Here is a 27,336-nt window from a genome sequence, read left to right as displayed (position 1 = left end):
GAACACAGAGAAATCAATCTTAAGTCTGCTGGAAAAGTTCCCTTCCTGCTGGCTAACTTTCACAGTATCAGAGGTGTCATCAGGTTTCTGGGGAGAAAAGACATCAACGGTTTTACCTAGCACTGCGTCCTGTATGCTGCAATACTGGCCTTCCAAGACAAGATGTGTCTACTGGTATAACAGCGACCCTAATGGTAACCACTTCCTGGTTGGATTTGAGACCTGCTCCATGGGAGGGCATTTCTTGCCTGGTATAACCTCAGTCAGAAGCCTATGGCTGAGAAGGACATAGGCCCTAGGATAAACCTGCCATTATTGTTATTTTGCTGAATGCTCATGCCATCAAATTGCTGCCTAAATATTTATGCTTATACCCCTAGATGTGGGCCGCTCTCAACCCTGGTCAGAGAAGCTTCCTCTTGCAGTGGGCAGCAGTCAGTGGAGAGACACATACGTGGCCAAAGTGCTGAACGCTTGGCCTGAAATGGGGCATCTATATTAATCCCACAATCACTAAGACTCAGGGAACATGAAGGAAGAAGAGGCAGAAAGAATATAAGAACCTGGGCTGGAGAGACGGCTCAGCAGTTAAGAGCATTGGCTGTTCTTCCAGGGGACCTAGGTTCAATTCCCAACACCCACATAGCAGCTCACAATTGTCTGTAACTCCAGTTCCAGGGGCTTTGACACCTTCACACAGACAAACATGCATGCCAAATACCAATGCACATATGGATTTTAAAAAATTACAAAGAATATAAGAATCAAAGGATGAGGAGGAGTTCTGTGAAATGCTGTCGCCTGGACATGACATTAACTACCACAATCATGAACTCAAAATAGCTGTGTTTACCTATATAAGACCTATCCAAGATCAAACAAGGCAAAATTCTGGCATATGGGGTAGACAAGACTGAGGAGCTGCTGGCCATTGGTAGTTGCTAGGGAAGGAAGAATCATTCTTTTTTGAGGATGTGGCCCCATGCTCAATTCTTATCAACTATTCTCCAATGTCCCATCCAAAATACTCCTCCCAACTTCATGTTTTTGTTTTTGTTTTTGCTTTAATAACCCTTTGAGTCCAGTTAGCACTGCCCAAGTGTGCATGGACGTGGAGCCATTCACTTGAGCATGGGAAACTTACCAGTGGTCACATTCTCAAAAGGGGTAATCATTATAATGAATGAAGAACAATATTGAAATGAGTGCCTTTGAATGTGGCAACCACATGGGCCCAAAATTTTATTTGGTACAGATCATCTGAAAATGGGAAAGAAGAAAATCATATCTATGCAAACATGGTCACATGGTTACTTTAGTGTTTCACACTTGGTATAGGGTACCATCTAGGAATAAAACACCCCTTCTTTTCTCATGGTCACTGCTGTATGAGAAATTTCCAGGACATAGGAGCTCACCAAGTACAGGGTAGATGGAAGCCTTGGGATGAGTGATGAGTGAAGCCATCAAATTACTCACACTCAGACCACCCCTCCCAACTAATGGAATAAAGCAAAGTCTGTTCATGTATTAAATAAAGAATTAGGATTTTCTGTTACTTGCATCCAAAGTGTCTGTTTCAGCTTCCACCTGTGAAGGCGTAATTCCAACAGAACTTTTCTCCCACTTTAAACAGCCACAAAGCTTGACAAAATGTGAAATTACCATATTCAGACATCAAGAAATGAGTGAGACTAATAACTGCTTCAGTAGCTGCCTCGATCCACAGAGAAAATCAATGAACAAAAGGATGTGATAAGGAGAGGAGACACAGATAACCCCCACTAACAATGTTAGATCATATTACCGTAGATCTCACTCACAGTAAAGAGATTAAAGAATATTTGATCAACTTAAAAGATTTATTATTTTTTTGTGTATGTTTTGCTTGTGTGTATGCATGTGCACTGTGTACATGACTGGTACCTGAAGAGGCCAGAAGAGGGAGTCAGATTCCTTGAACTAGAGTTAGGGGCTGTTTTGGGCTGCCATGTGAATACCAGGAATCTAACCCCAGTCCTCTGAAAAAGCCGCAAAGGCTTTTAACAATTGAGCTATCTCTCCAGCCCCAACATTTTGAGCAATTTTAGACAAGGAAATTTCTTGTGTGTAACTGACCAAAGAAGTAATTTAAGAGGTAAAACCCACTGGGCAGTGGTGGTGCACGTCTTTAATCCCAGCACTCAGGAGGCAGAGGCAGGTGGATCTCTGTGAGTTCGAGGTCAGCCTGGGCTACAGAGTGAGTTCCAGGAAAGGTGCAAAGCTACACAGAGAAACCCTGTCTCAAAAAACCAGAAAGAGAGAGAGAGAGAGAGAGAGAGAGAGAGAGAGAGAGAGAGAGAGCGAGCCCTATGTGTATTCAAGAAATTGGGCAAAAGTATTTCTGCAGAAAAAACAAACAAACATTGATGGCTTTACTGACAAATTCTGTCGTGCTTTTAAGGAAGAGTGCTAATCTTGTTCAAACCCATTCAGGAAATGGAAAAACAAGAAAGTTTTTTGAAACTTGTTTTATACTTGTTATAGAAACAGACAATATGTCTAATTTCAGACGGACTCCAAGCCTTGGGAGCAGAGAATGAACAACCTTCCACTCCCTGCCATGCCTGACCCTATCCCTGCCTCTGAGTCATCTGGTTTCCCACTGACCTGGACAGTGGTAAGGGGACTCCACCCATCCCTGAGGAATGAGGGATCACCAGCTAACAAGTAGTGAGAGCAGTCCTTAGGACCTTCGTTACTGGAAAGCAGTGATATTTCTTGTCTCAACTTATCATCGGGAACAGGAACAACAGGAACAATTCCGGTCATCACTGACACAGGTCACAGCTGTGATCATAACTTAAAGTCTGGGAGCATCACCATGTTCTCATTGACTAGCAGCATGCACATTCTGGAAGCACTGGGAAGGACATGCTCTCGCTTTCCTAAAAGAAAATATCACCCTTTGAAAACAAATGTTGGCGGTGACCCAGTGCTGTCTGTCCTCCATGTCCTGATGGAAGTTGATGAGGGGGTGAAAACGAAGACAGAAAACTTAAACGCAACATTCAAGAAACATTTAGAGATTTTACATTTTGAGATCAAGGAACATGCTGACTGCGGTGGAAAAGTATGGTTTTGTCCCCTTTCTTTCCTCTCTAGTACTCAGGCTGCTTTTTGGGTCCCTTTCTGCCCAGCAGATTTACTGGAGTAGAGCTTTGCCAGTCTGGTCTCCTAGCAGCAGAATGCAGCCGAAGGCCCATTCATAAGACAATGCACAGAAAGGAAAGAAAGGGTTTGGCTTGTTTAGACTGCTTCTGTCTTCATTCACAGCCTGATGTCCCTGGGCATTGTGACAGCCACAATGGCACTAAAGGAGTCATTGTGGCCCAAAACAAATCAAAATGGAATAAGGGATGCTAAGATAAAAGAGTTCTGCAACAAAATTGCTTAAAAAAAAAAAAAAAGACATCTGAGATTTATGTTACCTCTGGGCTGTATAGCCCATTGACCAGTACTTATAATAACCACTAGAGTTTAATAAACACAAAGATAAATGGGAACTCAATGTATATTTTTAAAGGTGCTCACACAGGCAGGGTAAGTGTGCTGAGTTGCTTTGGAAGCTGTCTAACAATTATTGTTCTTTGTTTGCACAACATTTGGGGAGCCACACTCCACACTTAGTATTCATTTTCCTTCTGATAAACACACCGTGGCCATGCTCATGTAGCAAGCATGTGCCCTCCACTCACCCCCTACGGGAACCAACATTAGAAGTCGAAGTGACCCGGCCCAATACAGCAGGCAACAGGTGGGAAGTTGAATAACTTCACACGTTTTTTTTTTTTTTTTTTTTTTTTTCTTCAGGAGAGGGGGTGTGCGGGAGGGAAGGCTTTTGGGAGCCGATTTAAGGATTAGATCAGATGTTATTGCTAGTGAAAAATTAAACAGCCCGGTGCTCTGGGGAGTACAGATTAATATATTTAGTGACTCTCGGCACACAAAAGCCGCTCATTGTGCCACGTCTGAATGCCTGTGAATAGGACAGAGCATATGCGGCCTGTCACTGCAGGTGCCCACATCTGTTCTCCAGGGCAGATGCTCACAGAAAAGGGAGGTGGGGGAGGCCAGGGAAGCCTGGAGCACTGAAAGCTTCCAAGGTCCCGAGGCTTGTCTAGGGCTCCTTGGGAGTGGCCTTTGGGTGCTGTTGTGCCCCACAGGGACTTTGGCGGGGAGGCTGTGAAGCACACGTGCGCACACAGCAAGCCTAGCCCAGACTCTAGTAGTGACAAGCCGGAGAGCGCCAGGCTTTTGAGGTTATTGTTTAAGAGACTCTATGAGCCTTATCTTTAAACCCTCCAGCCCAAGGCCAGAGCCTGGGAAATTAGACGCTGGGTGAAGCGGTGGGGGCGGCTCATTCTGACGTCGGTCGCAGAGCCGTCTGGTCCTCCTCATTATCAGGTGAGGTGAGAGAGCCATGGTCTGGGCCCAGCTGCATGGAACCGTCACGACTTCTGCCTCAAGGCTTCGTGACTCAAGTTACTACGCCCTCAAGTCGTACCCCCATCTACTGGCCTAAGGATGACCCCCCCCCACACACACACCCCTTTCCCAACCGCACCTCCCTAGCATCGCCACGGTCTGGAAGCCCCCAGGGGCGCTAACTCTAGCTGAGAGTCGCGATCCTACGCTCAAGCTAAACGCAGCTTCTCCCCTGCTGCCCCCTTCCTCCCACAAACCTTTCACCCCATTGCTACCCATTCCCGACCAAGGGCCGAGGAAAGTTCCGAGTGCGAGGTGCGTGCGTGACTCTCTCCGGCTGGCCACAAGCAGCTGCTGGGGTAATCTGATCCTGGGACAAAGGCCCGCCCGCCTGGGCTGCAGCCGCAGGTAAACACGCGCTTTGTCATGGAAATCAGCGCAGGACAGCCCGGAGCAGACAACCCACGATTCCGCGGAAGGAGAGGCATAGGGGGAGGGGCCGCGGGTGGGGCGATCTGTCATCTGCGCGGCAGCCGCCAGCTGAGCCACGCGCCTCCCCTTTTCTCATGTAAATCAGCACATGCCTTTGCAACTTTCTGCAGCCGGCTTCCCAAGACCCACGCACCCCAGGGTGAGGTGTCCTCGGAGCTCATACAATGGCTCAGAGTTTCCTATCTAGCCACCCAAAGGAAAAACACCACAAACTCTGTGGGTCAGAGGACACGACAGCCGATTCCATCGAAAAAAGAAAGGGTTGTGATCCTAAGGCATGATGGAGTTAGGACCCTGATCCACTCTGGGGTTCGATGGGCGCCATGCCAGAACCTTTTGGGTCTACTACTCCTTTGAGTGTGCTGCCAACAGCATAGGAGAGGCTAGGCCCACCCGGCCCACCTGGTGCTGGTGAATCTGAGGCGCGAATTCTCTCATCTAAATGGAAGCCAAATGCTAACTGCAATCAAGTATGCACATGTCTGTACAAACATTAAGTGTGTGTGCCAGGGTTATGTTTGGCATGCTTGCAATCCCAGAATTCGGGAGGTTGAGGCAGGAGAATCTCGAGTTCCAGGACAGCTCGACACTATAGTGAGGCTTTTAAAAAAAGGGTTCTGCGGAAGATTTTGGCAAATACCTACCATAATCACACCAGACAGGTGGGCCACAGGTGCCTGCTGGCTTTCCATCTCACTGCAAGGAGGGTTTTTTTCCCCTTAATGTTTTAACTGCTTTTGATTCTAAAACTGGCTGAGGAAAGTGGACAGAAGGGCTGTTGGGCAAGATGTGATGTTAGTTCTAATTAATACGCAGGCTCCTCCTCCTCCTCTTCTTCCTCCTCCTCTCAAGCAAGCTGGCATGTTTGATCAACACCAGATTTGCTGCTTGGAAGTTTCAGTTTTGTTGTTCTGAACAAGGATCCTAATTCTTAGGAATAAGAGAACCCTCTGTTGTGTATACAGTGTTCAGTTGGTCTGAGAAAACACAAACCCCACTCAAGTCTCCAGATTTGTTTACACAGAAAACTGAACCTGTGCTGGTCTTGTCTGAAACTGTTCGGGAGCTGTTCATGGATACTGCCTTGTCTGCAGCCACGGTTATATCTGTACCTTGAAAACTGAGCCGTGTGTGTGTGTGTGTGTGTGTGTGTGTGTGTGTGTGTGTGTGTGTATGAAGGAGCTGGATCAGAGCTAGGTGACCTATGCTAAGGATGGGCCCATTTAATTCAATAAGATTGAGGCTGGGAGTTTTTATTACCACATGGACCAGTAAAATACAGAAAACAATCAGGATCAATTACAGACAGAACTCCAGATGCATTTGTTGTGGTCTGAATTCTGATTATTATGCAACCTGAGTCTGCCCTATCCACCCACTGCAATTATTCAGACTGGGGGGTGGTGGTGGTGGAAAAAAATCAACACTACCACCAGACAACAAATGTTTCCTTCAAGTCCTGTATCTGATGTATTCGGTGTCTTCTCAGTTCTAATGAGCCTCACTTTGTACAGTAAATTTGCTGAAACATCAAAAAGCATTTAAAAGAAAGTTTCCTTCTTTCTTCTAATGGTCAAGGTGAGGATTTATGGTGTGTGGGGAGGGGAAATCTGTTGGCTGGGCCAACATTCAGGCAAATCTATTTAACATACTCTGGCTTAAGCTCCCTCCTGCATTTGGGGGGTTCTGAGTGCTTAGCTGTGGGAGTATAGAGACATGCAGTTAGGGAGTGAAAAAACGCCATTTGGTTCAGAGCAGATGGCTGGCTAGGGGGCTGATGGCGTCTAAAGGCGTGTCCTCCCCTCCAGCTCGAATCCCTAAGGGCTCCCCTTGTCTTCCCAATCAATGAAAATTAAAGTGCAAAGAAAGGATGAATAGTTGGACCTCGAGTCTCCCCTTTGTTCCTCTCAGCTACTGGTACGCAGGAGTTAACCTACAACAGGCTCCTATAGAAACACTGAAGTTAAACCGTCTCCCCGTTAGCTCTGCTTTTGAAAGAGAGGGGAATAGGAACCAACTTAGGGGTGGGAGGCTGAGAATGGGGGAACAGGAGGATGAGGAAGAGGAAGAAGAAGAAGAGCAGAAGGAGTAGGAGGGAGGGAAAAAAAAGAGCTTTCTGCTTGATTTCCCCAATACAGAATGGTGTGGCATAAATTAAGTTGGAAAAGAATGGAAGCTTGGGGAAGGATTCTGATGGATTTCACGATGCCTTTCAGTCCTGCTTTGCCACTGTAATCGAGAAATCTGTGCCATGTCCATTTAACAAATACTTGATACCGAGGGGGGTTTGTTAAAGATTTGGGACAAGTCCTCCCCCTCAAGGTCTAAGCCCTTGCGCGTGGAACTTTTCATTTCCAGTTTTCTAAACAGGCATTCAAATGACCCTGGCTTCCACTTCCATCTTCTAATTGAAAGGTTCCTGATATTTCCTGTCATCTTGTAATCTGGAAGGCACAGAGGAAGGACTCTGCATTTGACCTTGTTTCTTTTCTCCTTTGACTCCCCTCTGCCTGCCGCAGGACGGCTCTCACCTGGGTCTCTCTCCCCGGCCCCCACAGAGAGCAGCTTCTGAGCTGGAAGAAGCCGAGTTCTCGGAAAGTAACTTTTAGAGGAAATGGTAACCCAATGAAAAAGGGATCCCAACACTAGGTGGCAAGATTAAGTTAGGATTCAAGCTAGCCCAGCCTTGTGGTGATGATGTAGCAAGTCCCTACACAGTTTACAAAGGACAGGGACTCTGCTTTTGCCACTGCTGTGGGGGTGTGCCAGAGGGCTAGCAGTGTCTTTTGAAGACCCCATTTGTTCTATGATAAACAGTTGATTTTTTTTTCTTAAAGCGGGGTCCAACCCTGCTTCTCTTGCCTCACTCAGCCTTGAGCATTGTACACAAGGGTTTGTTTCTATTTTTTTTGTTGTTGTTGTTTTTTTGTTTTGTTTTTTTGGTTAACTCTTTTTATGAGTCAGCAATGACAACTTGAAGTGCAGATTCCTGTTGATTCTGAAACTTTGCAAGTGTTTGGGAGACAGGGTAGCTAAAGACAGGCTGGGTCATCAGAAAAGGAGCTATAATTCCAGTTGCCAGATGGCCCAACAGAGATGATTCTGCCAAGCAACTGCTTAGATTCTTACCAGTGTTTTCCTGGCTGTGGTGTGTGTGTGTGTGTGTGTGTGTGTGTGTGTGTGTGTGTGTGTGTTCTCTTTCTGTGCATTATAGAGATCTTGATCCAGATACTGGCCTAAAAGATAAAGATACCCTGCCAGGACAGGGCTCATTCTCACCAGCAGGACAACACACCTACAGTGAGGACACCTGCCACGCACACCCTAGGGGCTGTTCTACAACCAAAGCAACACTAGTTCCAGTAATCACAGCTTGGGATTCTAACGAAGCGGCCAAGGTGTTAGGGGTGGAATGAGAAGGACCCCCCAGAGATGGGAACACCGAGTTCATTGCATGTTCAACACAAAGCTAGGTGCTAAGTCAGAGTCTATACCTCCATTTACTTCTCCCTGGAGCCTGTAACAGGGGAGCAGGTTAGATAATTCATAGTGATACATGTGTCCTGGGCCCTCCCAATAAACTCATTTCCCTTAAAACGGTGAAAACGAAAGTTCTAGTGTCTGATGGATGTGTAAAAACCTAATAAGGTGACGGTTGTGTAAAGGTTGTGTGTTGGGGGTGGGGGGCGGGGGGGGAGAGTCTTTCGAACATGTGCCGGACATTGTCGCAGAGGCCGCGGCGTGCGCGGAGGGGAGCTCTTTCTCTCCGCATTGTGCGGAGAGCAGGTGCTGTCTGCATTACCATACAGCTGAGCGCACAAAGAACCACTGATTCAGCCTCGCACAATAACAGACTGCCTTAATGACAGCCACGCGAACGACACACACCAAACTCACTTTTTACCAAGCAGAGAGAGGCCTGAGGGGAATACCCGGGAGAGTGGGACCGGGACACCAGTGAAGGTGGTGGCGGTCGAAAATCTCCCGGGAGAGGGTGTGTGCATTGGGAAGGGGGTAAGCTGAAGCTTTTGGCTCTCCTGACTCAGGGAACACGCTTCCCGGACCTGGATTCCCATTTCCAGTGATCGCGGACAACACGGAGACACCGGGGCTCCTGAACGCTGCGGTCTCTGGGGGAGCCCGACCGGGATCGCGAGCCCAGCGGCGCTCTCCGAGGTTCAATCGCCATCCTCCGCCAGAGGTATAAGCGTGTCTAACCTCCCCAAACTTCCCAAAACTGCCGCGGTCTTCTTGCCACCCTTTGCCCACCTCTTCAAGGGTCCCTTTCCTGCCGGGTCCCCGCCCCCGCCCCCTCCGGGAGACTCCTCCTTTGATAGAGCCTGCCAGGGAGGAGGGGCAGCGTCAGGGACGCGGGCCTCTAACCTCTCCCCGGTTCCTCAATCCCGAGGACAGAACAACCGAGGAGAGCCCAGGCGGCCAGCGTTGGAGACGCCAGAGTCCGGAGGCCGTGTCCTGCGCGCGAGTCTATCGGTGACCGCGGGTAGGAGGCGCAGGCGGCCCAGCGTGCCTGGGGTCTTCGGGCCTGTGTCGGTAGGGCGGTGGGAGACACGGCGTCGGCTCGAGCTCCAGGAGCAGAGCAGTTCGTCGCAGCGAACGTTTTGCAGGAATGTAAATGAGCGGGTTTTGCGCTGGGGGAGGGAGGCGAAGGGGCGAGGGCGGAGGCAGAGAGGACTAGGGGGCGGGGAGGTGGGGGCGGGGAGGAGGGTTGCACATTTTACAGCTCACTGACCATTTGGCGATCCATTGAGAGGAGGGTTTGGAAAAGTGGCTCCTTTGTGACAGCTCTCGCCAGATTGGGGGGCTGCTCATTTGCATCTCATTAGTTATGCGAGAGGCCGGCGGGATTTAAGGGCGGCGGGCGCCTGCCTCGGCCAGATCCTCCGGCGTGCACCCGCGGTTACCCTGTCTGACCGAGGCAGGTCACGGGAGAGCACCGGTGCGGCACGGAGCCTCCCACGCTTCGGCCTCCGGTCCTGGGTGTGTGTTCTCGCATGGCATTGGCTGAATTCTTGGAGAAGACGCGGGGTTTTGCGGTGGCGCAAGAGATACCGGTCCAGTACCCTCCGGGAGCGGCAGTGGCCGCCGAGTGACGCCCGGCCGGGAAAGCAGGGCGCGCGCCGCAGTTCTTGCCACCGCCGCCGTCCGTTCCCACCGCGCCCCTCGGGGCCCCGGATTATCGCCTCACCGGTGGGATTTCCAGAGCGCCGCTCTCTAATAGGCCTCCGAAGGAAGCCACTGCAAGCTCTCTTGGGAATTAAGCCGAACATCTGGACTCTCTTTCCTCCGTGTCTTCTCTCCTTTTTCCTCTTTCCTTCCGCGAAGAAGCTTAAGACAAAACCAGAAAGCGGGCGACCCTCACCTACTCGTGGACTGAAAGCCAGAAGAGGAAACCGAAAGTTGCCCTTTTCAGTGCCTCGCAGAGCCTGCCAGGGACGTATCTGAAGCTCCGCACCCTCTTTAAACAACTGGCCCCCATTATCACACCTGGAGCCGAGAGACGCCTCTCCGCCGGTGCTCCACGCGTCACCATAGACTTTCGTGGCATTCCTGGGTCTTTGAAGAGAGAACAGAGGATACTCTCGGAGAGCAAGGGTGTCCAGCGGTACCATGGGCCGTCGGAGCGCGCTAGCCCTTGCCGTGGTCTCGGCCCTGCTGTGCCAGGTAGGGTGCCGGGCGGGGCTGCTGCGCGGTGGAGGGAGGGGAGCTGGACAAGCTGATCAGCTGTCCATCCCCAAGTGACTCCGGCAGCTACGACCCTGCGAGCTGCCCGGCAGCGGGCGGCTCCGGACGGGAGCTGCGGTGCGCTCGGCCTCTGCGTCCTAGCAAGAGCCCGCGCGCCCCGGGCCCCTCCGCCGCCAGTGCGTCCTCACGCCCCTTCCCCGCGCAGGTCTGGAGCTCTGGCGTGTTTGAGCTGAAGCTGCAGGAGTTCGTCAACAAGAAGGGGCTGCTGGGGAACCGCAACTGCTGCCGCGGGGGTTCAGGCCCGCCGTGCGCCTGCAGGACCTTCTTCCGCGTATGCCTCAAGCACTATCAGGCCAGCGTGTCCCCGGAGCCACCCTGCACCTACGGTAGCACAGTCACGCCAGTGCTGGGTGTCGACTCCTTCAGCCTGCCTGATGGCGCAGGCATTGACCCTGCCTTCAGCAACCCCATCCGTTTTCCCTTCGGCTTCACCTGGCCAGTGAGTGGGCACCTGCGCGCACCCCGTTGGGCCTGGAGGGGTAGGGGTGGCGGGCGGGTGGCTGGCAGCGGGAGGAAGACACTGGCCACTGCAAAGGGTTGGAGAACCCCACAAAGACACGCCTATGGTCTTGAGTTCTTATCAAGAACTGACCTGCAGACTCTGGAGGTTGAGGTGGGGATGTGGAGCATCAGAAGCTTTCGCAAGGCCAGGGCATTTCTCATACACCTTGGTACTTATCTGGAGGGTCGAGTGCTCTTTTTCTCCTCCCAAGACTGGGAGAGTTCGTGTCCCCTAGCTCCTAGGCCTCTGACTGTATCACCACTAGAGTAGCGTTTGCTCTCCAGTCTCGAGATTTCAGTCCCAGAAAACTAATTACAGACACGGATGCCCTCTCCTCTTCCACCACGCCACCTTGTTGGCTCCAGCACTCGCTCCCTTTTTTAAAAGCAAACACGATATCCTATATTAACGTATTAACAGACCACACACCGGAAAACCATGCTAAAATTATTCTGTTTTCTTAAGGAAAGTGATAGGAGTTGACCCTCACTGGCACCATACAGAGGTCTGACTCTGTACTTGTTTTCCCTGAATGTCTTTCCTTCTCCTCCTCCACACTTCTGGTTTATCATGCACCCTTTCCCTTTTTCCCAGGGTACCTTCTCTCTGATCATTGAAGCCCTCCATACAGATTCTCCTGATGACCTCGCAACAGGTAAGACTCCAGACCCACAAGCTGTGCAAACTCCTCGTTGATACACATTTTATTTTACCCACTCACCCAAATCCTCTGATGTCTTCATTCTGCCTGCACCTGGAGTTCAGAGTCCAACCCATGTTGACAGCATCCCCGACACTCCCTCGGTTCCTGGCCTCTGAATGGTATCAGAACCAACCTGAGCATCTTCTCTCTCAGAAAACCCAGAAAGGCTCATCAGCCGCCTGACCACGCAGAGACACCTGACTGTGGGAGAGGAGTGGTCTCAGGACCTTCACAGTAGCGGGCGCACAGACCTCCGGTACTCTTACCGTTTTGTGTGTGATGAACACTACTACGGAGAAGGTTGCTCCGTGTTCTGCCGACCCAGGGATGATGCCTTTGGCCACTTCACCTGCGGGGAGAGAGGGGAGAAGGTGTGCGACCCTGGCTGGAAAGGCCAGTACTGCACTGAACGTGAGTCCTCAGGAGGATGACTCCTAAGGGTCCATTTAGGGGGAAATTCACAGGACTTAGCAGCAGGAGATGGTAGCCATGGCCCAGTAGGGGAAACTGAGGCCTAAAGAGCAGATGTGTCTTGCTAAGGTCTTATAGTCAGTGTCAGAGTTAGGCTCTACTCAGGCATTTTAACAAGGGAGACCTTGTATCCACTGTAGGAAGCCGCTTTTCTTCACAGGGAGGAGTTCAGAGACAAGGCCAGGGGTCAGGAAGTAAGGCTGTGCTCTCCCTAGGCCTTTGTATTAGAAAGGGAAGGGAGGAAGGAAGGGAGGGACAGAGAGGGGATGTGGAGGGCTCATTTTCCAACAGTTCTCCTTGCTGTGACAATGTCTCTTTGGGCAGCCCTCCCTTTCCTCCACAGAGTTAGGATGCCTGACCTGCCCACAGAGTAATCCATTTCCAAAGATTCCCTGTGATATTCTCTGTGTCCTGTCCTGTAGTGAAGTCTTCAGTCTTTTGGGCTGGGGAAAGCCAGCAGGTGTGCCGAGGCAGACTGCAGGACCACTTGGTGAAGGGCACTTGATCGGTAGTCTAAATGCTTACAGCAGACTGTCTGTAAGGAAATGCAGTAACTGATGTCCTGTAATGCCCTTGCAAACCAGGGGGCCGGGGCCAAAGGGAGTACTCCTATTCTGGTTCTGGTTCATAAGTAGACCTCCCTCCTCATCTGTCCAACCCGTAAGAATGGCATTTCTTTCCAGTTAGGAATTGGTGAACTTTTGTTCTCCTGCCCTGGAGCAGTTGAACATTGGACTCTGTGAGGCCCAGAACCTCTGTCAGTGCCTGGGGGAGGATATGGAGTAGCTTCCTAGCTTTAGTTTTTGCCGAGGAAGAAGGGGTCCTCACTTCAGCAAAAGCCTGAATGTCATTGTTGCCTAGTTTCCCCTATCCTTAAGGGCTTTGGAGCTCCTTTGATGGCCCGCCTTGGCCAGAGCTGGCTGTTTTCTTAAGAACTGGAGTTGCTGATCATTAATGAGTTTCATAACTGGGGAAGTGAGCCAGCTCGAAGCCTCAGCCTGTGGCTGCCCCCCACCTCTTCAGACTCTCTGGCCCCCCCGCTGTAGCTTTCCTCTCTAGGGACCAATGGTTCTGTGGTAGCCAGAAATCTAAACTTTTCTTCTTATTCAAACACTGGGGTCTCTCCCCGCCCCTGCTTACACGTGCCATAGATTAGATCTCTCCGAGGATAGGCGGTGGGGACACTGCCTGTTCCCATTGGTAGAAGGGTATGTGCACACACGCGCGCTTGTGTGAGTGCATACACACATGCTCAGGCTGGGGGTTGGGTGGGGGCAGCATTGTTGTGTTGGGGCAGCTGCGGGAGGGAAGAGACAATGGAGCAGCTGTCCTGCCCTGCACGCTGCACACCAGCTGTCCACTCTTATCTGCACACACACTTTCTGGGATATTAAGAGGTGGAGCTTTGTGCATAGAATTGGGAAGTGGGGGAGGAGGAGGGAGAAGACTTCTGACCCTCTTTTAGAAGAAAAAGGGACAGGGTAGGAGTGGGGGCTTCTGAGAGCCCTTTTGTCCTGGAAGCACTATGTTAAGAAGAATGCTCATCCCAGGCTTGAATGAAGTCCAAAGCCACCAGCCAGGGTGGGCCAGGCTCTGAAGCCTGGGATCCACTCAGCCTGGACCTACAGAGTGGGTACCGCTAATTTTGCCTGAGTCCCACCTGGTGTGATGCTGGGGAATCCCCAGGGTGGGGCTTCAACCTCTATTTTTATTTGCTTGCAGCAATCTGTCTGCCGGGGTGTGATGACCAACATGGATTTTGTGACAAGCCAGGGGAATGCAAGTAAGTTTGCAAAGTTGTTTTTGTCCCCTCCTCCTCCTCTTGCTCCTCCTCCTCCTTCCTCTTTCTATGAGACTTTCTATGTAGCCCAGAGGTGTTGATGGCCTAAGCTGGCTGTGAACTCGCAGTCCTTCGCTGCAGGCTCCCCATACCACCATGCCTGGTTCACCTTTTCCTCTTGCTTTTTTTTTTCTTCTTCACATATAGTATGTAAAACACTCCCAGGGAGTGGGAGATGTTACTCTAATAAGGGTCTGAAAATGTATAAGCTGTATGAACTTATGTTCATATTCTTACTGAGAATATATAGGCCTCAGTTACAAAGTTTGTGTGGAAAATGAGCTTTCACATCCATAGTCCTTCTGCATGTTAAAGGCAACCAGGGCAGCCTCTGTGCCCTTCATTAAGACTTTGAGAGTGGACAGTTCAGGGGCTTTAACCTAGCCCTCATCCTGCCTAGTTTGAGGACTGGTAGCTGATTGGTGCTTCTGGATATGTTTTTTTGGTGTGTGAGAAGGACATTATGAATCTAGAAGGCAATGTGATTGTGTTTTGCTTTTTCCAAGGTGCAGAGTTGGATGGCAGGGCCGCTACTGCGATGAATGCATCCGGTACCCAGGCTGTCTCCATGGTACCTGTCAGCAGCCCTGGCAGTGTAATTGCCAGGAAGGCTGGGGGGGCCTTTTCTGCAACCAGGGTAAGCCACTCCCTCTATGATTGCCAGGTGATGCCCACTGGAAAAGTAGCGTTTTCCTGTATTTGACCTTGGGCTTCCTGCCCCTTCCTGTCTCCACCCTGGCAGACCTGAATTATTGCACTCATCACAAGCCATGCAGGAATGGAGCCACGTGCACCAACACGGGCCAGGGGAGCTACACGTGTTCCTGTCGGCCTGGGTACACAGGTGCCAACTGCGAGCTGGAGGTAGATGAGTGTGCGCCAAGCCCCTGCCGGAATGGAGGTAGCTGCACGGTGAGTCAGGTGCACTGTGTTGTTCTACCTGAAGAAGGGATCCTGGCTTTTAAATAAAGTGTGCAAGTTCTTGGAACAGCTTAAGAAAGCCTCTCTTTGGCTTCCTTGAACAGGACCTTGAGGACAGCTACTCTTGCACCTGCCCCCCTGGCTTCTATGGCAAGATCTGTGAGCTGAGTGCCATGACTTGTGCAGATGGTCCCTGCTTCAATGGGGGACGGTGTTCAGACAACCCCGACGGAGGCTACACCTGTCGTTGCCCTTTGGGCTTCTCTGGCTTCAACTGTGAGAAGAAGATGGATCTCTGCAGCTCTTCCCCTTGTTCTAATGGTGAGGGTCAATGGAGATGTCTGGGGACTGACTCCAAAAGCATGTGCATTCCTTAGTAGAGGAACACATTGCTTTGTGGGTTTGTGGATCCCTGAATCAATTCCATGAGGATTCAGGAGGAAGGAAGACAATCAGGAGGATTAGTTGCATATTCATAATGCAGGGAATACCCTGGTCAGCAGGCCACAACCTGCTCAGGCTCTGTGTGGAGTTGCTTGGCACCATCCGTGGCTCTGCAGGCTCTGCTCAGATAGAGGAAACACAGCCATGGCGTCTTGGGAAGGGAGTCTCTCTCCAGATAGCAGTTTGGGTACCAAGAATGAGGAGGCATGCTTTGTGCACTGTGGACCTCTCGCTAGTGGGAGAGAGGTCAGGATACCTGTATAGACTTAGGGAAGTCGGGCCCATTAGCTACCTTTCCTTCTTGCCCTTTTTCTTCCCTTCCTTTCTCCTTCCCCTCCCTCCCTTTCTCCCTTTCTTCATTCTTGCCTGCCTTCCCTCCTCTCTGTTTTCGGTCCTCTTTTCTCACTAACAGTATGATGTCAGCAAATGTGACATTGTCTTTAATCCTTAATTTCTCCGCCTGTAACCTGGATCTAGCAGTGTCTTATCCCTTGTCTGGTGGTTGTGAGAGGAACACAGTGATCAGACAAGATGCTTTACACAGTGTTGTCAAAACATTAATCTGGAGGCTGGATGTGGTGGCACAGGCTTGTAATCCCAGTTACTCCAGAGGCTGTGGCAAAATGATCAAGTTCAAGGCCATCCTGGCAAATCTAGCAAGAGCCTGTTTGAGGCAGAAATGTGGGGACCAAAGGTACTGGTGATGTAGAGAGTTTGCCTAATACAGCCAAAAAAAAAAAAAAAGCCAACGGAAACCAAACCCCAAACTCTTATTATTTCTAATGTGTAGGTCTTGACCTGGTGTTTCCCCAACAACCTTGTATTTGAGATCCTAGGCTATGCAGTACAAAACTAAAGTATCATTGTCTCTGTGGTGTGTGTAGATTATGGATTTACAGGTGCTATATCAACATGTCTGACTGGTGAACAAACTTCTGTGTGCCCATATATGACTAGGTCTGCCCTGTGTTCCAGGTGCCAAGTGTGTGGACCTCGGCAATACCTACCTCTGCCGGTGCCAGGCTGGCTTCTCTGGGAGGCACTGTGAGGACAACGTGGATGACTGTGCCTCTTCCCCATGTGCGAATGGGGGCACCTGCCGGGATAGTGTCAATGATTTCTCCTGTACCTGCCCACCTGGTTACACAGGCAGGAACTGCAGTGCTCCCGTCAACAGGTGTGAGCATGCACCCTGTCACAACGGGGGCACCTGCCACCAGAGGGGCCAACGCTACGTGTGTGAGTGCGCCCAGGGCTACGGTGGCCCCAACTGCCAGTTCCTGCTCCCTGAGCCACCACAGGGCCCCATGGTGGTGGACATTATTGACAGGCATATGGAGAGCCAGGGCGGGCCCTTCCCCTGGGTGGCTGTGTGTGCCGGGGTGGTGCTTGTCCTGATGTTGCTGCTGGGCTGTGCTGCTGTGGTGGTCTGCGTCCGGCTGAAGCTACAGAAGCACCAGGCTCCACCTGACCCTTGTGGGGGAGAGACAGAGACCATGAACAACCTGGCCAATTGCCAGCGTGAGAAGGATGTTTCCGTCAGCATCATTGGGGCTACACAGATCAAGAACACCAACAAGAAGGCGGACTTTCATGGAGACCATGGAGCTGACAAGAGCAGCTTTAAGGCCCGTTACCCTGCTGTGGACTATAACCTCGTTCGAGACCTCAAGGGAGAGGAAGCCACCATCAGGGATGCACACAGCAAACGTGACACCAAGTGCCAGCCACAGGGCTCTGCGGGAGAAGAGAAGGGCACCTCAACACTCAGGGGGTGTGTGTTGTGAGCTGGGCGAGGAGGGCAGGGAGGTCATTACACGTTCTGGATATGTCCTTGTTCAACCACATTCCTGTGTGTTTATTGTGGCTCTTTCTCATTTCCCTTTCAGTGGAGAGGTACCTGACAGAAAAAGGCCTGAGTCTGTCTACTCTACTTCAAAGGACACCAAGTACCAGTCGGTGTATGTTCTGTCTACAGAGAAGGACGAGTGTGTCATAGCAACTGAGGTCAGTGTGCAGCATTCTTGTCACAGAGGTGGGCAATATGGTGGAAGGTCCATTTCTGCCCAAAGTTAACTTCCTGTCCTGTCTCCTGGGCCTTTCTAGGTGTAAGATGGAAGCGATGTGGTAAAATTCCCATTTCTCTTAACTAAAATTCCAAGGATATAGCCCCCACGGATGCTGCTGAAAGAGGAAAGGGAGACCCCAGGGATTGCTGCTGAGAAACAGGTTCAGGCGGAGCTGGTTCTCTCGGAGTTAGCAGAGGTGCCGGACACTGCCAGCCCCCACTGCTGCACTGACTGCCGGATGATCCCATTGCACTATGGACAGTTGCTTTGAAGATTATATATTTAAGTGGATGAGTGACTGGATGCATAAAGGAAGCACGCACTGCCGACGTGTCTATCTTGGATTACTATGAGCCAGTCTTTCTTGAACTAGAAACACAACTGCCTTTATTGTCCTTTTTTGATACTGAAATGTGTTTTTTTTCTAGATGGAAAAAAAACGTGTGTTATTTTTTTGGATTTGTAAAAATATTTTTCATGATATCTGTAAAGCTTGAGTATTTTGTGATGTTCATTTTTTTATAATTTAAATTTTGGTAAATATGTACAAAGGCACTTCGGGTCTATGTGACTATATTTTTTGTATATAAATGTATTTATGGAATATTGTGCAAATGTTATTTGAGTTTTTTACTGTTTTGTTAATGAAGAAATTCATCTTAAAAATATTTTTCCAAAATAAATATAATGAACTACAACCTCAGGTGTAGTTTCTAGTCATTACCTCCTCACACATCCATTTCAGGAGACCATGAGAAGAGGGATAGTGTTTGCGTCTTTATAAAGGCCTTGCCTGGTTCAGTGGAGCATGGGAGACATTATTCCTTCTGCTTTCTCTGGAACTCCTGATTTGCCAGGACAAGTTGTCTTCATTAGAGTGGCATTTGCACCCTCAATGCTGTATTTGAGTGTTAATAAGGTATTTTGGAGAGCTTGTGACTTCCTCCAAATTTTATATTTTTAAAGACTTGGGACAAAGCTTCAATAGGATCAAATGTCAGTTACTTTGATATTACCGTGGCAAAGGTGTTCTGTCTTATAACAATGCTTACTCACTTCTTAGTGTGTTTATTTCTAGTTAACTCAAACGGGCTAGTTTCTGGCTAGTTCAAACAGTCATTGTGGGAAAGAAAAATACTAGTGAATGTCTCCCTTATTGGCCACCTATGGGGTGCCAGGCCCTCATTATGGATGATGTTATTATTCCTACCTTACAGGAGAGGAAAATGGAGCTTATAGGTGAAGTTACTGGTTCTGGACTCCTAAGTAGCTGTATCAACATTAAGATCCAGGCAAACATGATCTGGGAATTTAAGACCTATGTTTGTCTTCCTTCCAAGGAATTAGTACAGACTCAGCTCTCAGATGGTAAGTCCATGCTGGGGAAGAGGGTCCTTACTCTTGTGTACAAAGGGGGCAGGTTGTGGGAGAAAGCCTTCCTGGTATGACTATCTGAAAAAATCAGACAGAGCTGGTCACACACCAGTCTTTGTATCAAGGTGCTGAGGGATTGAACAGTGCTAAGGAGGCCCAACCCACAGACTCTTCTGTCTTGAGCATCACCAGGCACAGTTCTCACTGAGGACCACCTTGGCTGTTAATTTAGAATAATGGGAAAGTCTGTAGTGAAGTAGAGTCAGGGCCCAGTCTTCCACTCCAGCGCTTACTCAACCTCTCTCTTGATTTCTTTGGGGCTCTTTGAATCAGGGAGCTGGAGAGGGGTAATATGAAAGCTCTACTTTTCCTTCTATAAGTAAGTGGTCAGGGATAAGCAGTGACTGGTATGTTCATCACACCAGTTTCAGGAGTATGTAACATGCTAGGATTCTTGTGAAGCCCAGTCTACACAAGTGTTTAAACATAACACCTCTTTCATCTTCCCAACCTTGTCAAAACCAAAGGATCACTCATCTTTCATCTAGGGAAAGCAAGTGACCTGCTTAAGAAGAAAGTAGGTAGCTTAAAACTTCCGGCTGTGAATCCAGCACCCTAGTGGAAGCTAAATTGTCTGTGTGCAGGTGGTTTTTCAGAGTCTGAGTTGATGCCACTTGTAGTGGGAAATTCAAGCACATCAGTTAAAAACAGCCATATAAAACCATAGACGTGAGTGGGCCAGTGGTGACTCACCACACCAAACAGCGCCCAGCCATGTTTAGCCTCTGGTCATGCCTGCCAAAGCCTGCACAGTGTCTCTCTCCAAGTATGCCATAAGGAACGAGGAAGGAAGAATGAATGCTCTTAAAATGATGGTGTAAAAATAGAAGATCCTTTTTAATGGGAATAATACTTGAGCTGGATCTCAGTATTTTTCAAGTTCTGAGGAGTGTTGGAGTATGGCTAGCTGCCAACTTAGTAGGAAAGACCTGTGCCAACACGGATCTAGTGGTCAGAACAGGAGGCTCAACCCCCCCTCCCCCCTACTTCCTCCTGTCAAATCCCATAGCCAGTATCTCTGGATTTCAGTAGGACCACAGGTTGGGATGGAAGGCAAGGAAGGGAGGGATATATTCTTGTGTCTTAGGGTTTCTGTTGCAGAGAAGAGACACCATGACCAAACATATCAACTCTTATATAAGAAAATGTTAAATTGGGGTGGTTCAGAGGTTCAATCCATTATCATTATGGTGGGACATGGTGATGTGCAGGCAGGCATGGTGCTGGAGAAAGAGCTGCTATATGTTGACTCGAAGGCAACAGGAAGTGGTCTGTCTCACTGGGAGTAGCTTGAACATAGGATACCTCAAAGCCCACCCCAACAGTGACACACTTCTTTCAACAACATCCCCATGCCTACTCCAACCAGCCACACTTCCTAATAGTGCCACTCCCTTTGGGGCCAATTTTCTTTCTAACCACCACATCTTGTTTATTCATTTTTTCTTACTTTCTTTTTTTGTCTGGACTTAACTTTGTGCTTCCAGACATGTATGACTCCTGGGAAGAAACTTATTACTAAAATCATAGTCTGTGAGGGTTTTCCATTTCATCATTCTCCATGTGGGTCAGCTACTTTACGCCAAGGGTGAGTGTTTGCATTTCCACTTAGTCACAGCTTGCTTGGAATCCTGGGTGGTTGTCACCCAGTGGAGACAGTTGTGGCTATCTCTCTTGATATCACAGAGCAGGGAATGGTGCTGAGTATGGCTGGCCTCTTGGTAGGGCTGTCTCACAAGATCTTGTGTTCTGAGCACTTTCTTCCCTGCAAGTTCATTATACGCGTCCTGCAATTTGCCTTTCTTCAGCCTCCCTGGTTCCTTTTGGTGGAGGAAAACCAGCATCGACTTTGTTAATTTTGTGTGTTTATGAAGTTCAAAGTAATGGCCGTCACAAAAATATCAATGTGCTGGCTTTGTACATGCTTTGTCAAGGGCTCAGCGTATGACCTTACTCATCCAATGGGCAGAACTCCACAGGTGTATTCCCTGCTGTGAATTGGTAAATGTAAATTCAATATTGGTCAACAATGGCAGTGACAAAGTATTTTCTTTCCTCCAGATTGAACCGGCGTTCTAATCTCATGATCAAGCAGAGGATCACAGGTGACCAAGAGCATCCTCAAGGACAGCAGGGTCTGTATTCAGCATCCTGGGAACTATATAGGTCAGATGAGCTTCTGGAACAACAAAGAAATTGATAGAGAATTGACAAATTAAAAGGGGATGATATGTATCAACTGACGGCAATGTCTAGATCTGGTTCCTGTTTCAAACAGTTTAAAAATTTATGAACAAACTGGAGAAACTTATATGTTGCCCAGCTACCTCAGCGGTTGAAAAAGTGTACTTGCTCAGTATTTAGGTAAGATATATTCTTGCTTTGAATTCAATAAACAGAAGAGTCCTTATCATTTAGAGAAAAACTCAGAAGCATTTATGAATGAATTAGTAAGAGTTGGGGAATTTATTTCAGTCCCGCAGATGGGATGTGCTGCCAATTGGGAATAGGAAAAAACGAGCTACACCAAGTGGTTAAAGCTGGATAAAGATAATTAGAGTCAAGTTCACTTCTTTCTTGCATGCTTGAAACTTCCCATAAGCAGAACTTTTAAGATGAACTTTTCCGTGAGTATGTGTTCAGTGATCTTTCTGTGGGCTGTGGTGTTCTAACAGGTGGTATAGTGTGATGGGCTTAACTGAGGCTTTCCATCTCAGCATCTTTCAGCTCTTACAAAACTCAAGGTAAGCAATTTATGTTGGGTGGAGAGAGCAGTTCATTCAAGGATTTTGGTTCCAGAATCTCGGGTCTAAACTCTGCTACCTGTGGGCTCTGCACATGATCAGTCTGCTCCCCTGAGCCTATGACTAGTGGTGATGCAGTATTGATGCTGCGTGTGGGACTGCATAAGGTCCTATTACTACCACTGTGTGGTTCAAATCACCAATCTGAGCATGTGCTGAGATGAATAATAGTTTCTGACTGCTTTCAGCATAGGGTTCCAAATTCTTAACTTGGCCTCTTGGGCCTTTGTGTAATCTGGCTCCTGACTGTCCCCGGCATTTCATTTCATGCTCTTCTCCCTCTGACCCTTTAGCCCTTGGCTCTAGCCAAATAGGCTGTGGGAAGCTCCCTAAACCTGGAACTTTGCAAGTCATTCTCCAGCTGCTTGTAGGCTGTGTTCTGCTGTCATTCTGATCAACTCCCTAAAAATGCCCTGCACTCAGGAAGGCTTTGCCTGGACATTGGATCACGATCAGTGTCCCAAGAATTTGTACCCATCACATGAATCCAAGCATAGAAATTACCTGAGTGAGTGACTGTATTACTTTGTGTTTATTCTGAGAGCCAGTTGTAGAGATACAGCCCAACTATGCAGTGAGTGCATGTTTACCTGGTATCGAGTGAGCACAGTTAACTACTTTTCAGTCTATGAGCTTTATGAAAAATCATCAGGGAAGGTAGTTTTAATGCATAGCACTGGAATACCTAGAAACCTGCAGGAAGAGGGTCCTGTTCTGATTGTAACACAGCCGACACTCAGGAGGTGTGCCATAAGATAGTATTGACAGTAGTGTTTCCGCTGGGAGTCCAAGATGCTTGAAGATTCCCTGACATTTCTGACATTTGTCATTTGAAAACAAGTCAGAGACAACGTTTTAGGAGTATATGTGTCCCTACAGAATATTAGCATTGTTTTTATTTTTAGCACACCAGCTTGTATTTATGTTCATTCACACAAGTAAAGCAGTGTCTCCATCTCAGGTCACTGCCGAGGGGGAAGCAGGTCCACTGTTGGGTCTTCCAGCTGAGGAGAAGCAAAGCGTTCTCATTTTTCTTCTTAGGAAACATCCAAGTCTCTGCAGCCAGCCCTTTCTGGATACTTATTCTTAATATTTCGACCTCAGAAACCGTGAAACTGTGTTGTAGGATGTATCATGTCCTTACAGACGGGAAAAATGACAAGACTAGGACCACTCATCAAAATCTTAACAGGGGTACTGCAGCTTCATGGCAGTAAACTGCTCAGGATCTCAGGCTGGACTTCCTGCCGCAAAGGAGGAAGACGGTGCATGGCCCATGACTGGCCAGGAGGTGGGCGACTCTTCAGCAGAGCATTCAAACTGAGCTAGTGTTCATACAGCCACGTACCTTCTTAGGTCTGAAGCTTCTCTGACTTTGTCCCAGAAAAGAACACCATTGAGGCTAAGCTTGCTGATTTTCTATGTTAACTTGAGTTTCACAGTGATCAAAGGAGAAGGACAGATAGAAGGCGTATCTGCTATGAGGTCCTGGCTGTTTTATGAAACTTTGGTAGTTCAAGGAGGCTTGCTTCACAATTGGATGTGGACATTTGATGGGTAAAATCTCTTTTCAGAGACAGAATCAGAAGCTGTTACTTTCTTGCCCCAGCTAACCCCACTTAGACATTGCAGATGTCAATGGTGGTTCAAACTGTGGGTTCTGCTTTGGTCTAGATATTCAGGGTCATTGTGCTTTAAAAAAAAAGTAACCTGAGATGTATCTTTGATAGGATTAGGATTGTTTCAGGGGAGTAGGGAAGGGGATAGATGGAAAGAGGGAGGGACAGAGAGGTGGAGGGAAATAGGGAGGGAGAGAGAAAGGAAGAGAGAGAGGGAGGGAGGGAACGTAGGTGGACTTCTGGCTCCTAGGTAGTTTTCTCACTTGCAGAATAACAATTATCATTTCTTTGTGAATTAGAATGGTGCTGAGTATGGTAACATACAGCTTTAGTCTAAACACTTGGGAGGAAGAAGTAGGCAGATCTCTGTGAGTTAGAGGGTCACCCTGGTCTACGTAAGCAAGTTGCAGGACAGCTGTATAGAGATCCTGTCTCAAAAGGAAAAAAAAATAGTACTAAACCACTATAATTTCTATCTGCATTATAAACACTTATAACCAAAGTTAAATGTAGCTCTCACACTTCATCAAAACAGCTTCTCTTTGCTAAAGATGGAGACTATTACACAAAACCACAACTAGTCAAAATGCAGACAATTGGTCATGGGATAGCCAGTCCCAGTGGTTATATCTACAGCACAACCCCTGAATCTAAGGCTCAGGGAACACCACAGAAAATGGAGTGGTCAGATTTTTAAGAGCCAGGACAGGAATTCTGCTGTGAGTCTGGGTCTCCTAGAAATGACAGGGCAGCTACACCCTAAACAAGACCTGAACAAACAGACATGCTAACATGAAAGGGGGCGGGGAGCTTATGGGGCCTCACTCTTAGACAAAAAACTATAGACAGGTTAGGAATGTTGGGAGAGGGAGAACTGGTCTTCCCCAGGGATGAGGCCCTTAATTGGTTGTCTAATACCAAGTGGTCAACCAAGAAATCACAATCAACATTAAACAAGCTCAGCAGGCCCTGGGCTCATCCTGAGGCTATACAACCAAAACAAATAAACTAATATGTGAAAGATCAACAAAACAAAACAAACAACAACAACAACAACAACAAAAAACAGACTGAGTAGGCTGTATTTGTGTATTGACATGCTTATATATGTAGGTAATAATAAAAATTAAAGAAAAAGAGGCCACAAATTTGAAATGACTGGAATGATTTGACCTTGGAAAAGTCAATTTACCACACAAATGCCCATATGCTGTTACTGGGACTATTTGTTCATGCTTTAGAGAACTTCCTTAAAGCAGTTTATGGATTCCTGTGTTTACTGAATCCAGTGTCCATGCCGGTCTCCATAACAGAACAATAACAGAACCACACACACTTTGAAGGCACAGATTTCTAGGGACTGGCTTTTCTTGGGAGCATGAAAGTTATGCTTCCCTCAGATTTGGGGTTGCATGTGACCACATGATCATCCTGGCCAAGGAACCACAGTGAGGAGATGTAGTCACCTAGACTACAGCAGTTCATGCTGAGGTCCTGCTCTGGGCTTTATTAACCCTATCCCTAAAGCCTTGGTTTCTTTTGTCTGGTACTACACCCAGTCCTATAAAAATAATCTGTCTTTAAAGCTTGCTATTCAGGCCAACCAGCTAACAAACCAATAAATGTAACCATTTCCTCAAGATTGATTCAAAATATTGTCAGTTTAATAACATTTTACTGAATAATCACACACTTAACACACTGATTGTCCCATTTTTAATTACAATGATTTCTAGCAGTGTAATTGTTTTATAAAGAGGAATAGACATTCTAAAGTGTGTTATGTATTTCTGAACTCCCATCAGAAAATGTGTACCAATTCATAATGTTACCAGCTGTTCTCTCATCAAGAGACACTATGATTTTAGAAATTCATTTGTTAATGTGAGAAATGAAAAATAGCACATTTTTTTTTTCTTTTTTTTTTTGGTTTTTTTCAAGACAGGGTTTCTCTGTGTAGCTTTGCGCCTTTCCTGGAACTCGCTTTGGAGACCAGGCTGGCCTCGAACTCACAGAGATCTGCCTGGCTCTGCTTCCTGAGTGCTGGGATTAAAAGCGTGCACCACCACAGCCTGGCTCAGTTTTTTTTTTTTTTTTTTTTTTTTTTAAATTCTGTTTAACATAGCCTGATGTGGGCATCGCCTTCTGGAAGGCCTGGCTGATGGACATTCCTCTACAGATCATTGGACACTTTGCTTGAAATGACCAGATATTTAGAGAATTCTTCCATGTGCTTTGTGTTTTATCTATTATTTATTTTGTTGGTGTGGTTTTGTCTTATCTTCTTCCTCCTGCTCTTCTTCCTTCCTTCCTTCCTTTCTTTTTTTTTTTTAGAAAGGGTCTTGCTATATAGCTCAGGCTGACCTTGAGTTCACACCAGCTTCCCGACTGCTGGGATTACAGGCACTTGGCTTGTCCTTTTTTTTAGAACTAGAATTATTTTAGGTGGGGTTCACATGCAGCAATATGCATACATATTATTGACTTACACAGAGATGTACAAACTCAATAATTGACATACACATAGACATATATGTCTATGATTTTAATGCAGTGAAATAAGCATGTGCCTATTAAATATATAGTGAGGTGGATGTGTATCTATGATTTATACCCAGTAGGGTAGATATGTGTCAATAATTTACATACAATGGATGTATGTCAATTGTTTATATATGGTGATGTGTTTATCAATGGCTTACATACTGTGTGGTGGATATGTGTCTATGGCTTACATACTGTGTGGTGGATATGTGTCTATGGCTTACATACTGTGTGGTGGATATGTGTCAATGGTCTGCATATAGTGTGGTGGATATATGTCTATGGGTTATATACAGTGAGGCATACACTGAGGGGAGATGTGTTTCTATGATTTACACATAATCAAATGCGCATGTGTCATGTGCACAAAAGAACATACACTGTGAGATCCAATCTGTGATACAGGCAAAACATCACCATTGCACCTAGAGACTCTGGATAGTTCTTGCCACTGAGACCACAGGTCTGACCTCAGTATGCAGATAAAAATGTTATGATGTGGAATTTTCTCTTATGTGTCTGTATTATACCTCAGCATTTGTAGGAATTGGTACTGTTTTAGTTCATTGTTTAGCAATTCCATAGAATTGTTATGGATAGGACAGATGATTGGAACCATAATCTCATTCCCCACTCACATGAGAAGATAGGATCTGTCTTCTCTTCCTAATCTGTCTAATGCTGTCTTGTGGAGGCTCCCAATGGTGATTGCTTTGATTAGCTCCCTGCCCCTTTTCTTGAACCCTTGAATCTGCTGACCTTCTACCTAATGGGCCATTCTGCTTCTTTGAGGTTACTGCTCCCCTGTTGAAGGTCTTAGACATTTGTTCACAATGCCAGCTCTTCTAGGAAGTTTGGAGGACAGGGCTAGGACAGCAAGGAATGGTCCTCCTAATGGCTTCAGGAAGGAGCAAGAGTGGCCGCTACCTCCCTCCCCACCCATTATTTGTCTGTCAGATTAAACCATCACCTCTGGCTGATACCTAGGGCCAGGCAGGGAAGGGAAATTGGGCACCTAGGGGCTGTGGATGTGACTTGGGGTCTGGAGACTTGTAAGTATGAGAATGGAAAACACAAGACCTGGATGTGCCTCGATACCTCCGTGCCACTATCTACCTGGATTTGTCATCAAGACTGTGGCCTCTCGGGTTTTTTCCCAGAGCCTGAGCCAGAACTTGACCTCTCCCAGTCACTAAACACATCTTAACACCCATTCTCATGCCAAGTGAGGGAGAGTTTAATCAATTATCCACTTAACTTGAA

The 27,336-nt window shown here is 47.7% G+C and overlaps 2 protein-coding genes and 1 long non-coding RNA gene across 3 annotated transcripts in view; 2 read left to right on the top strand and 1 right to left on the bottom strand.

Moving 5' to 3' along the window:
* Fam120b (family with sequence similarity 120B) overlaps positions 1-10,653 on the bottom strand; it is a 79,702-nt gene extending 69,049 nt beyond the window's left edge. The window contains exon 1 of the mRNA XM_036168517.1: positions 9,710-10,653. The gene's annotated coding sequence lies outside the window, so the exon portion shown is untranslated. The remainder of the gene's footprint in view (positions 1-9,709) is intronic.
* Positions 8,750-9,631, top strand: LOC118570175. Its single transcript, XR_004943159.1, has 3 exons — positions 8,750-8,922; positions 9,006-9,160; positions 9,373-9,631. It is a non-coding gene; the product is annotated as an uncharacterized LOC118570175 (long non-coding RNA).
* Positions 10,008-18,370, top strand: Dll1 (delta like canonical Notch ligand 1). The gene is made up of 11 exons (XM_036168518.1): positions 10,008-10,641; positions 10,868-11,161; positions 11,819-11,879; positions 12,081-12,338; positions 14,121-14,181; positions 14,745-14,875; positions 14,981-15,150; positions 15,264-15,480; positions 16,579-17,377; positions 17,493-17,610; positions 17,710-18,370. Exons 1-11 carry the CDS (start codon positions 10,588-10,590, stop codon positions 17,713-17,715), a joined length of 2,169 nt encoding a protein of 722 aa, XP_036024411.1. The 5' UTR covers positions 10,008-10,587; the 3' UTR covers positions 17,716-18,370.
* The last annotated feature ends 8,966 nt before the right edge of the window (positions 18,371-27,336 follow it).

The sequence above is a fragment of the Onychomys torridus genome, chromosome 19 (genome assembly GCF_903995425.1).
Source record: "Onychomys torridus chromosome 19, mOncTor1.1, whole genome shotgun sequence".
Classification (NCBI taxonomy): domain Eukaryota; kingdom Metazoa; phylum Chordata; class Mammalia; order Rodentia; family Cricetidae; genus Onychomys; species Onychomys torridus.
This window is presented reverse-complemented; position numbering and strand designations above follow the sequence as displayed.